At 41.7% G+C, this 12,278-nt stretch overlaps 2 protein-coding genes across 2 annotated transcripts; one reads left to right on the top strand and one right to left on the bottom strand.

Moving 5' to 3' along the window:
• Nucleotides 1–1,343: 1,343 nt before the first annotated feature.
• cpox (coproporphyrinogen oxidase) lies at nucleotides 1,344–5,751 on the top strand. Its single transcript, XM_023399990.2, has 7 exons — nucleotides 1,344–2,032; nucleotides 2,300–2,443; nucleotides 2,619–2,729; nucleotides 2,881–3,022; nucleotides 3,444–3,662; nucleotides 4,771–4,875; nucleotides 4,976–5,751. Exons 1-7 carry the CDS (start codon nucleotides 1,465–1,467, stop codon nucleotides 5,058–5,060), a joined length of 1,374 nt encoding a protein of 457 aa, XP_023255758.1. The 5' UTR covers nucleotides 1,344–1,464; the 3' UTR covers nucleotides 5,061–5,751.
• Nucleotides 5,752–6,418: 667 nt separating this feature from the next.
• On the bottom strand, nucleotides 6,419–12,278 carry prrg1 (proline rich Gla (G-carboxyglutamic acid) 1). Its single transcript, XM_023400092.2, has 4 exons — nucleotides 11,995–12,278; nucleotides 11,046–11,086; nucleotides 10,050–10,210; nucleotides 6,419–9,233 (listed from the first exon to the last, which is right to left on the bottom strand). Exons 2-4 carry the CDS (start codon nucleotides 11,053–11,055, stop codon nucleotides 8,772–8,774), a joined length of 633 nt encoding a protein of 210 aa, XP_023255860.1. The 5' UTR covers nucleotides 11,056–11,086; nucleotides 11,995–12,278; the 3' UTR covers nucleotides 6,419–8,771.

Genomic DNA, 12,278 nt, shown 5'->3' with positions numbered 1-12,278 from the left:
TAAGAAGTCATACAAACGTCATTGTCTAGGAAGTCATAAAATGTCATAAAAACGTCAGTGTATTGTGACATAAAAAGGCATTAAAACTTCATAGTATATTAAGTCCTGAAAAGTCATAAAAACATCATAGTGTAATAAGGAATAAAAAAGTCATAGTATAGTAAGTCATAAAAACGTCATGCTATAGTAAGCCATAAAAAGTCATGAAAACATCTCAGTATAGTCTGGCATAAGAAGTCGTACAAACGTCATTGTATAGTACGGCATAAAAAGTCATAAAAAGCCACATAGTATAATAAGGAATAAAAAATCATTCAAATGACATGGTATATTAAGGCATAAAAAGTCATACTATAGTAAAGCCTAATAAGTCATAATAACGTCATAGTAAAGTAAGGCATAAAAAGTCATAAAAACGTTATATTATATTAAGGCTTAAAAAATTATAGTATAGTAAGGCATAAAAAGGTCACAGCATAGTAAGGCATAAGAGTCACATTATAGTAAGGCATAAAAACGCCATAGTGTAGGAGGCATAAAAAGTCATAGTATAGTAAGGTATACGAAGACATAGTATTGTAAAACATAAAAAAGTCCTAGTAATGTAATGCATAAAAACATTACAGTATAGTAATGCATAAAAACGTCATTGTACAGTAAGAGATACAAAAAAAATCATAGTACACTAAGGCATTAAAAAGTCAATTGGAGTTGCAAGTTAGCCTAATGTGCATTTCTTTGACTGTGGGAGCTCACAAATGTCAACATATGTTTGCACTTAGCACAAGTATGACAATGAAATTAGGCAATACCCCCTAAACTAGGACTTTTCATTATACAACGTAAACAACTGCAGAAGAATTATACGTCATTCACGGACCATAATGGGCACCCACCTCATTTTCAGGTTAATGTTTAGTCATGTTGACAGAACATCACCATTGAACAGAAGTAACAGCCAATCAACTTCATTCTGGGCACATGTCCACAGTAAAAAGGATTGGATAATATGAAATAAACCTGTGACATTGTAAAGATTGTATGATGATAAACAACAAATACTTTGAGATTCTGGTTTGGGCTGGGTTAACAGTTACACAACCTGACCGCATTTCACTCAGATGAAAGGTAACGGGCTGAAGCAGCACTTGATTCCATCCTTACTGCGAAGCACAGAAGACGGAGCATTTAAGCAGTACTTAAACGTTCGATTCGAGCGCACTGCATTCTGGGTTTTGACGTTCGCTGAGGGCTTTCACCACTTGGAGAGCAATGCGCCGCGAATGGCAGAGGACAACATCTCCCGTGATGCCTCGGTCACTACCAAAGATCTACACGCCCCTTGACTCAAAGCACGACTGAGAGCACGTAGGCACAACTTCTGATAATGTTTTGAGTAGTTGATAAGTACACTAAAGCTACGACAGGTACGCACCGAGGATAGAACGGGTGGTTCTCTTACAAATGGCCACCATCGTCTTTTGCACAGCAAACAAAATGGCTCAGACCACGACGAGACAATGTTTGATTGCACATTTAAAGAGGTTTGGTAATGCAAGAGAGACGCACTTGCTGTTTTCCTCCACTCACAGCCCGTCAGTGACTTTGCTTCCGGGAACGAGATGGTTTTCCAGGGCTACCGGTGTAAGATTTATGTCCCATGGGAACGCAGGCAGATCCGCAGCAGGACGAATAAGAAGGGGAGCCCTGGCGCTCAGTGGAGCCGCAGCAGTGACAGCAGCAGCGGCTGTAGCCGGGTTTTTAGCCAATGCTAACCACTTCCAGTGTGCAGATATGGCAAAGAGAGTCCCCCCAGACGCTGAGGAGAAGGAGCAAGAGAGGGACATCTTGGAGAGATGCCGGGGGTTCATGTCTCCTCCGGTGACCGACATCGGCGTGCTGCAGGGGCGGAGAGAGGAGATGCTTACGAAGATGGAGATGTTGATCATGGAGACGCAGGCCGATTTCTGCAGAGCCCTGCAGGAGGTGGACGGTGGGGTGTTCAAGGTGGACCGATGGGAGAGGAAAGAAGGTGATAGAGTAACGACAAATTGCAGAGATCAATGTGGAGCATGACAGATAATTTTCATCCAATTCATCATAAAGTGCATGGTGTTTATGAGATTCTCCAAGTACTGATGTTTCAAGCTTGCTGAATGTTTTTGCATCATAAACTGACAAAAATCCTAATCTGCTAATTACCAACAAATTTCATGTCAATCGTTTTCAGTTCATTCCACTCATGACCCTGTGTGTGCGTGCGCGTGTGTGTGTGTGTGTGTGTGTGTGTGTGTGTCAGGTGGCGGAGGAATCAGCTGTGTAATGCAGGATGGAAAGGTGTTTGAGAAGGCAGGGGTGAATGTGTCAGTGGTCTTTGGAAACCTGACAGAGGGGGCCGCCAAGCAGATGAGGAGCAGAGGGAAAGTCCTCAAAGGGAAAGATGGTGAGCTCTTGAGCAGAAGACGTGTGGTAACCTGTGTTCATGGCTTCTTCTCATACACACACAGATGTTAACTGATTGTTACATCTACTACCAGAGCTCTGCTCTTACTTTGTACTTCTTGCCCTTAACAGTAAAACATGTCATTTTTGACATTGTGCTCTGTGTCTTCTCTCAGGGAAGCTGCCGTTTTGTGCCATGGGTGTGAGCTCCGTTATCCACCCCAAGAACCCCCACATCCCCACAGTGCACTTCAACTACAGATACTTTGAGATAGAGGAGGAAGATGGTGAGTGTGTGACTGTCAGTCCATGACGTCAGCAGTTGTGTCTTAGTGTCAGTGACACTATTGAGTACGTGAATGAATGATAACCCTTGTTTCCTTCCTCCTTGTCTGTGTATGTTTTGTGTGTGTGTGTGTGTCTGTGTGTGTGTTCCAGGCACTAAGCAGTGGTGGTTCGGTGGAGGAACAGATCTGACTCCAGTTTATATAAATAAAGAAGATGCATTTCACTTTCACAACACCTTGAAGGAGGCCTGTGACAAACACCACCCGCAGTACTACCCCAACTTTAAGAAATGGTACAGTTTGATTCAAGATTAATCCCCTGCTAGTGAAGCTCCACATATGCATGTGTGAACTTCAGCACTTACTCATCTGCACGCCTGATTTCTGTGTATGTGTGTGTGTGGATTACAATGGGTGTATCCTCGCTGTAAGATGATGATAAGAGGAAGTCTCTGCCTAAAATCTGCAGTTGCAGAAAAACCGTTGAGCCATGAGGCTGGTCAGTTAATGACCACAAAGCATATGAAAGGAATGGGTGTGGTTTATCTGATTTGGCTCATAATAAGTACATTTTGTCATCATCACGTACATCACGTACCTCATGTAGTGCAGTTTTGGCTCTCCATGGTACAACTGAATCTTCCACCATGCACCTGACACATACACTGACATGGAAAGTAAATGATCTTCCAAACCAATTTTTCTGTTCTCTAGGTGTGACAGGTACTTCTATATTGGCCACAGAGGAGAAACTCGAGGCATAGGAGGGATCTTCTTCGATGACTTGGACTCCCCGACTCAGGAAGAAGCGTTCAACTTTGTCAAGAGCTGTGCCCGCACTGTGGTGCCCTGTTACCTGCCCATCGTATACAAACATCTCAATGACTCCGTTACTGATGATGAAAAGGCGTGGCAGCAGGTACGACGAGGCAGGTGAGTAAAAGACACACAAACGAACATGTGGCTGTTAATTAGTAATGCATACATTTTACATCGGCAATTGTTAAAAGGATAGGATAATCTCAGTTCAATAACTCAAGACTCCAGTTTCTTCTTCTTATTTCAGAAAGCACACTCATAACTTACTACCTTACTTCTATATCTACAGTAGTATCTGCTAAAGTCTTAGTAGATGCTTTCAGTCACTCATCACTTGCATTGTTTGCTCAGCTATTGAAGCTGCAGTTTTCAAATTAGCTATACTTAACAAACCTAACCTTGATCCTTGAGTCCATCATAAGTAAAGGCTAAATTTCCCTCCTCCACACATAAAATTTCATCTTAAAAAGTCAAACGAACCGTATCAACACAAACATTGGAACTTTAAGAGAAGTGATCCATCGCAGTTAATATTTAGTGTCCTTTATTTAAAAATGATTATGAAAAAGCTTTGGTGTAGACTCCCTGCACAGCCTGTGTGGTCCAAAGCTGGAGCAGATCCTGGCAGAGCTTACTGCCTCAGCGGGGAGTCATCTAGCGAGAGACTAACAACACAGAGAATGAGCAGAAGAGTTAGTTTATGAAAGGGAAGACACATGGTAGTGAGCCAGAAACTGAGACGGGGATTGGATGGGTGAGATAATATGGGGAGGGATGAGGAGAAAGAAGAGGCTACACTAGACTGAATGGTGAGTGTGAGTGAGCCTTGGCTCAGTCTAATCAGTGACGTTAAGTAAACTGTACATATTGCATAAAAGTTGTGAGTGATTTTGAAGGCATTTGAGCTATTGACGAGCTCATAAATGCATCAACCTGGAAGAAAGTAATCATTGTCCAACAATAACATTTACCAAAAGTAAGGAATAAATAATAAATATTCACTCTGCTGGATTGCCTACATAGCTCAAGCAAGTTTTAAATCAAGTACTGGAAAACAAACCAAAAGCTGGCTGTGATGAAACTAAATCCTCATTAAAAATCCAAAATGTATGGTTTGCAGGTTGCTGTGGACGAGTTAATTATTTAATAAAGCGCAACAGATCTTAACTTAAGGTGTCATAAATCATGCGTCTACAGTAGTTTTTGTCTGTTTGTGTTGTAGATATGTGGAGTTCAACCTGGTGTATGACAGGGGAGTGAAGTTTGGCTTGGCCACACCTGGCTCCAGAATTGAGAGCATCCTCATGTCCCTCCCCCTCACTGCCAGGTAAGACATCACCTGTCTGAGGCAGCCGTCGCCTCTGCTCTTATGTGGCAGTAATGAGCTGTCTGCGTTGCTTGGTAACAAACTCACCTTCCATCCTCAGGTGGGAGTACATGCACGAGCCTGCCAAAGGTACCCTGGAGGCTGAGATGCTGGAAGTGTTACGAAACCCCAAGGAGTGGGTGTGACCGCAGTGTACACAGGTTTACACAGGTTTACACGTCAATATGGACAAAACATCCAGGAAACCGTCTTTATTGGATTTTATAAAGGTGTAAGCTGTTTGATGCGATCAGCAGCTGTTAACAACGTGTTTACCAAAATAATATGAACTTTTTTTTTTTTTTGCATTAGCCTGAAGAGTTTCTTAATCTCCACCGGTACTTTTCTCTTTCCTGTTTGCTACGTTTTGTCAAATCAGTCTTGTTAACACTTAATCACTGGAGATGTGAATAAGTGAAAATTAGACACCGTGTTGTTAAATGCAGTGACTGAGCTTTGTGCCAGTAATTAATTACTGCCTGGCAAAGTAAAGCAAGACTAAATAATGTAACTTCACAGGGCCATTAGGTCATCTCACATTGGTGATGTGCCCCTTTTAAGAAGTGTTTGTGTCAAACACTAGCTGTGTGTGTGTGTGTGTGTGTGTGTGTGTGTGTGTGTGTGTGTGTGTGTGTGTGTGTGTGTGTGTTTTTTCTATGCCTGAGCTAAATGTGGCTTGCTCTACTTGAAGCTATCTGAGCCCTACTCTCCTCTGCTCTTTAACAAGGCACTGAAAGGGAAACAAGGACAAACAGCCACAGTGTTTTGTATGTGTACTACTCACATCAACTGTTAATAAAACTGGTTTTCATGTTTAAGAGCATCTGCTCAACACAATGGGTTATTTTTTGACAATCAAGGCTGAATAATATGAATGAACTGTTCCCCGTTGACCCCCATTTACATTGTGGTTGGTCTTTCATTTGTAGTTAATGAGTCACTTCCTCCTTTGTTTGAACAAAGGTGAACGGTACTTGGATCTTGTATCATGCTCCACAGAGAGGACAAACATGGATCACAAGCCAGGTGGTTCCGTGAAGACAGAAGACTGTCTTCATAACAACCCTTCATGAGATGTGTCCTTTAACAAAAATTTTTTTTTTTTTTCATTGATCATTGAACATTAAAACCAGTTACCTGTTTTTAACGTTGTAGCGGATCAGTGTATATCTTTTTGTTGCAGCACCTGATTCAAAGTACATTGAACTTTTACTGAGTTAACTACTCAAATCCAACACCCATTGTAACAGTTTCATTCTTAATTTCTTGTGACTCATTTTACGCATGTTCCTCTGTTCAGTCTCTCACAACTTTGAGTCAGTTGTGAAAGACTGAACAAAGCTCAGGACTGTGTCATTGTCTTGTTTGTAAAACGATGACTGTTTGGGGAATCCAGCAGGAAGAACTGTAGAAAACTGGTTTAGACACTCGCGTACCAGTACAAAAATAAATTTTTACTCATTTGATTAAGTTCTTGAGAAACTGAAAGAAATTCAACACGGAATATTTTAAAATGTTTTATTACAAATTAATTCAAGCTTTTGCACATATCAAGGATTTATAACATTTTGTTTGTTTGATAAGGCATTGTAAAAACAGGGCTCTGTAAGTAATAGTACAACTGACCTTACCAAAATGGCTACCCCTACCAGCACAACTCAGTTCAAGGTCATAGCAAGTGCTGAGGTTCAAAGGTCAACTCAGTACAAAGTACAATAACAATAAGAGTCAGTGCTCAAAGTCTGTGAGGTGTAGATAGGAAATGTGTAACATTTATCAGTATCAAGTGAAAATTAGACATATTTGGTTTTTAGAGTGTACGCAGCAACATTGCATATAGATTATGAGCACTTTTTCAGATTACAGTGACATCGTTATTGCTGAGAGTCACACTGAAGATATCAAACCACTCTGTCCTAGTTTCCATTTAACAGCTCATTTTGAGCTTACACACAAAGTGCCTTCTTTTATTCACAGACTGGTGTATAATCATCACATTAGTATCAATGTGTTCACTGCATTCCTATGCAGTAAAAACAATCTCACTGTAACTTACTTTCACACACAGGCTATACATATTTATATACAGGTACATCAGACATGCTAAACATGGACTCTGTCCATAATGAAATTAAATACAGAGCCTTTCCCCTCTGATAACTCTTTTCCCAAAAGCCTCTGTCTCTATTGCTTTCTGTCCCACATTCCTGTGCAAGTCACTCCAAAACTTACATTTACTGTACTGCAAACCTATTTGAAGTATCCTCTGTGTACTTTTAGTGAAACTAGCACAGCAGAAGACTTTGTAGCAATATTCAACTCAGTTACATTTGCTTTAGGGGAAAGATTTTCACAGTTAAAGCAGGCTCTGAGCAACTGTCAGCGGCCCAAACATAAGCATGGACTAGCGAGCACTGACCATTGACAAACGGTGCAGAACCAGATCCAACCTCAAGTGTACAGACCAAGCTGCATGCATTACCAAAATGTAAGCACATATGACACACATCCACAAAATTTTTTTCAGCACGCCCTTTAAAACTGATGGCCTTTACCTTGAGCTCAAAAACATTCACAAGTGTATACTGAAGTTGGGCCAATGCATTAGTTTGACAACTTGATTGTTTAAACCTACATTAAATGGTATTTTTGATATCAACAATGAATCAAATTAATGACTGTAATTTGGAAGAGTCACTAATATTGCATTATAATGCTTCCTTAACCACCCAATATACAACTGTGGACAGTGATTTACCAGTTTACAAGCTCAGACAAGCCAGACATACACTGCCTGCCCAGCATGACACTGCAAAGAGCTGAAGTAAATGAGCGACTGGTGACCCAGATATTTTTGTCATGAACTGGTCAACTAAACCAGAGCTAACAAGAAAGTACTTGACTTAGATTAGTCATCTAGGCGTGAACAGTTGTATAAAACTCGTGTTGCTCTGATGAAGATGAGGTGAGTAACACAGATTATCTTGTAACAATGGCGCATTTTAAGGCCTGGGATATATTAGAGAGTAAATGAGCAGTTGGTTTTCGTAGTCAGCATGTTGGATGCAGCAGAAATGGGCAGGTGTAAAGACATAAACGACTTTTATGTGTATGATTAAAAAATAGTTTGCTACTCTAACATGCTAGCTATAACAAACGATAGACCTGATTTTGAATTTGTTTTTGATTCTTCTGCCCCCAGGTGGTCAAAAATAATTGAATGCAACTTTAATAAGTCTGAGTTTCACTGGAATTTTTTTGTGGTTTTAAATGCTGTTGTTTGTTTGATCTTGCAAAACAAAAGTTTTGCAGTATAGAAAACTGTAAATGGAAACAGTGAGTACTTACTTTTGAGCAGTCAAATTTAAACATAGAAAAAGGAGCAAAACATCTATTATTAAGCATTCAAGTCTAAAAATTGGCACTAACCTTCAATAAAGCATTGGTCCAAACCCTATATACACTTAGAATAGTTGTCCTTCATTATGGCAACCCTAACCTTTTCTTCTTTACACCACATGCAACATTTGTTATGCCTGCAGTTAAATAATTTGCTACAGTGTGACAGCATAGATGCAACTTTAGGAAATTCAGCAGAGGTGTTGGTTGGTTTTGGTATTGCAGTATTATTTGCTCCTTTCTGCCAACACTTCATGTCGATGATGAAAAGTTAGTGCAAATTTCAACAGCACTGGCTCTGGCAAAGATTGCATTAGTCCATTGACCAGACAATTATTAGTGTTTCTGTTTGTGTTGAATGAGGAAGGCTGGTGAAACCACAATAGTGGCTTTGCTAGATGATAAGATAGTCTTAGTGTAGGTTAGGGCTTTTGTTGGGGTGGTAGTGAAGGACAGCTTTACTTCCCAGGGCCATTGACACTAGCAGCGCTGGTGTTGACTATATCCTCGTACTGTGGAGGTGGCTCCGTCTCTATCTGGACATCTGCATGGCCGACAGCCTCCTCATAAGATGGCGGTGGGTCTCCAGCACTTCCTCTCCCTGATGTGATCTCTGAGCCTGGATAAGCTGGGCTGCTGTGGACACTGAGTTCTGATTGGTCACCATGGTGGTAATCCCTCCCCCAATGGTCCATAGAGACCACTGACAGAACGTGGTCGTGATGCGAGTGTCCCAGGCTGGGGCTACGCTGTGAGCGCTTGCGGGAGTGGCAGCGCCAAACAGTGATGGCAACGGCGGCGATGATGAACACAACCAGCAGCAATGGCACTATCAAGTAGAGAGAGTGGACTCCACCCACCACTGTCTCCAGCCCTCCAGATGGACTGCTCTCCCTCACATATTCCTCCCAGAACCGTCTCTGCAGCCAGTCAGAACAAAGACACATACAGTCAAAAAGATTGCTAGAATATTTTCTTCAAGACAATACTCTGCTACATTCATGCAAGCTACAGTGTAATCACGGTGTCCAAAAACTGTTTCCAAAACCCAAAGTCATGGCACACACAGTGTCCACTGTATGAATACTTTTTATACGGATCACTGCAACACAAAGGCAGCAGACAACAACACCCAAACAAAAAGAGAGACCACTGCACGTCTATCTACGTGACTTTGCTCTCTGGCCGCTCACAATAGTTTCACAAATACGCCTCCCTCTAGCATGCACTCGGCTGTTCTTCCTGCTGATAAACATCACTTCCTGAAAAAACACCAACATTCCACAAGCTACCAGTCTTGGCACAGGATTTATTGCTGGACATATGAACCCTACAAAAGAGCACCGAGAGGAATAGCTTGAATTTTTTTTCATATGGTGGCTGGTATCAGTTACTCAGCAGTAGTAATATTGATTTGTGGATTTTTAGCTCTGGCTGGGACTCCTGTTTCCTGCTACTGTTCCAAATAAAAATTAATCAGAGTTTTTGTACTATCCTGTTGATACTTGTGTGTTTTTGCTTATTGTGTTGTTGCTTGTACTTGTTGTTTAATGTCCGCATGAGCTGTGATGAATTTTTGTCAACCTGGCACAAGCTGACCAGGAAATCTCTGAACACATGACTTTTTGCAGGAGTTAATATCCCTATATTGTATTATATTGTATGTACTGTGTGTATTTAGTTTTCAGGAGAGGAATTATTGTAGGTCTGATGTGGTGTTTCACTCGTTCCCTCACCGTCTTCTCATCGTTCTCAAAAGCCTCACGGGCCTCCTCATAGGTGCAGACTTCTTCACGGCACTCCCTCTGGATGTCACCCTGCTTCATCTCCTCCAGCAAGAAGTTTGCCCTGCGCAGCCGCCGCAGCACAGAGTGGGCTGCGTCCGCCGGCAGGAACACTGAGAGGAGGGAGATAGGGGGAGAAGTGGAGGTGGAGAGAAGAGACAAGGGCAAAGAGGGGGAAAAGATGTGAGATTTAGAGATTTGTGAGAGAGAAAAAAAAAACATGAATCAAGATAATAGGTGGAGACATTAGGGGTAGGGATGAGTCAGCAAGCACAACAGCAGGGAGGAGACAAAGGGGTAGAATTAAGCAAAGATAGAGAGTACTGAAAAATAGAAGAGGATAGAGATGCCAAAAAAATGCAAAAAGGGGAAAAAAGGGAGAGAGAAAGAGGTGGGGACTGAAACAAAGGCAGTAGAGCAGAGCCGAGCGCTACCCAGTGCCCACATTTCTGCATAAAAACAAAAGTTCCTTTGATTTAGGCATCCATCCATGGGCCACATAAGAGAAACTGGAGGAATTAACTTAGTGAGACACAGCGTCGCTCTGTTTCACACATCCCGGACAAGAACATAAACTCTCCGACAGAAACTGTGCACAAGATGCCGCAACATGCCCTGGTAATGTATGATGTGCTACCGTACTAACAAGTAATGGCCTCTGTGTGATGAGTTCAGAGGTGTGATCAGCACGAGACTTGAAAAGAAATAAATAAATAAATAAGCTGCAAAAATGCAGGGAAACAAGAAATACCCCTAGAAAAGAATGGAGCATTGTGTGCTAACGAAAACAGAAAAAACCTGAAGAATCACATTCCAATGACTAAATTGTGTTTGTCAAACAATGTTGAAAATCTACACAATAGAAAAGGAAAATAAAGAACAAGAAATTGGAAAAGAGTTTCTAAATATACCGAGTGATGAAGTTCATGTAAATCTCAATAGACTTACCACTCCCCATGATTCCTGCGGGTCTGTTTAGGGTGATTTATCTGCAGGAAAACAAACACACATTAATAAATAGTTTTGAACCTGCAGATACACACCGGACAATAATGAACTTTGGCCCCATTTCAGAAAATTACACCTCTTCCTCTGTTTCTTTCTTAAGATAAACAGTCATTTAATGTGACATAAGAGCCAGCGAGCATTACTGTTGGGTATTTGACTCCTGCACTACAGAAATTACCTAATAAATTCTAGTGACTAGTGGATAATGCCACATTTTCCTTTAAAAGTGGATAGTTAAGGTTAACTAAAAGTGAATACAGTACATAGAAATAGTTGTATGATATGTCAGACATTTCCTCCGTGCTTTGGGGAAAAATAACACTTGAAGATAAAATGAAGTGATAGCTACTAATATTGTTTTAACGAGCTGCTGTTAAAGGGCGTTGCTGCGTTGTGAAAGTGAGACATCCTTGACCGAGGTGTCGGTGACCAATGGCGGCTATAGGCCAGTGTTACACATGGATGTGTTACGGAAATCCTGCTCGTAGCTGCCCAAAATAGAGCAGCGGAGACATCACTAACAAAGCGCCGCCGCCCCGTTACTCACATAATCACAGCGACGAATCAACAAATGGAAGCTGCATTGTTCAACAACATTGTTCAACACTGTTGGCTGAGCTTAACCGCGGCTGTTACCGGCCTGTTCTCGTCCGTACGGCGGTAGGTCGGTGAGCGGGCTGAGGCTGGTGGTTAGCGCCCCGTGTATTGACAAGCTGGGGATGATTTGTAGGATCAGTTCGCCTCCAGCCTCGGATGCGATTTAACGAGCGACACACGATTCAAACCACACAGGGGGTAGATAGAAAGTCCTCCGCTGTATACGACAGGTTTTACTTCGTGTCGAAACAGTCTGTCGATACGGAAATTAAAGTTAATCACACCAGCTTACCTCTTTTTGTCCCCAAAAAATCGCAGAAACGGTCCCTTGTCTTCTCTGCTGCTCCTGAGTGCAGCGCAGGCGCATCAGCTGTGTTTGCGTATAGCGGATCATGAACTGCCCATTCCCCCCAATTAAAGGGACAGTCCACATATCAACACAGATTACCCTTATCACTAATGACAACATACTATCACTACGGATATGTAACCCCAGATAACGGAATTTAAACAGCCTTAGTATTTGTCTTAATTGGACTCAGAAATTGAAATTTGAAATAGGTCTAATGTTGGATA

This window comes from Seriola lalandi, unplaced genomic scaffold (genome assembly GCF_002814215.2).
Source record: "Seriola lalandi dorsalis isolate HSWRI2012SDOR001 ecotype SW California unplaced genomic scaffold, Sedor1 jcf7180002052130, whole genome shotgun sequence".
NCBI lineage: Eukaryota > Metazoa > Chordata > Actinopteri > Carangiformes > Carangidae > Seriola > Seriola lalandi.
This window is presented reverse-complemented; position numbering and strand designations above follow the sequence as displayed.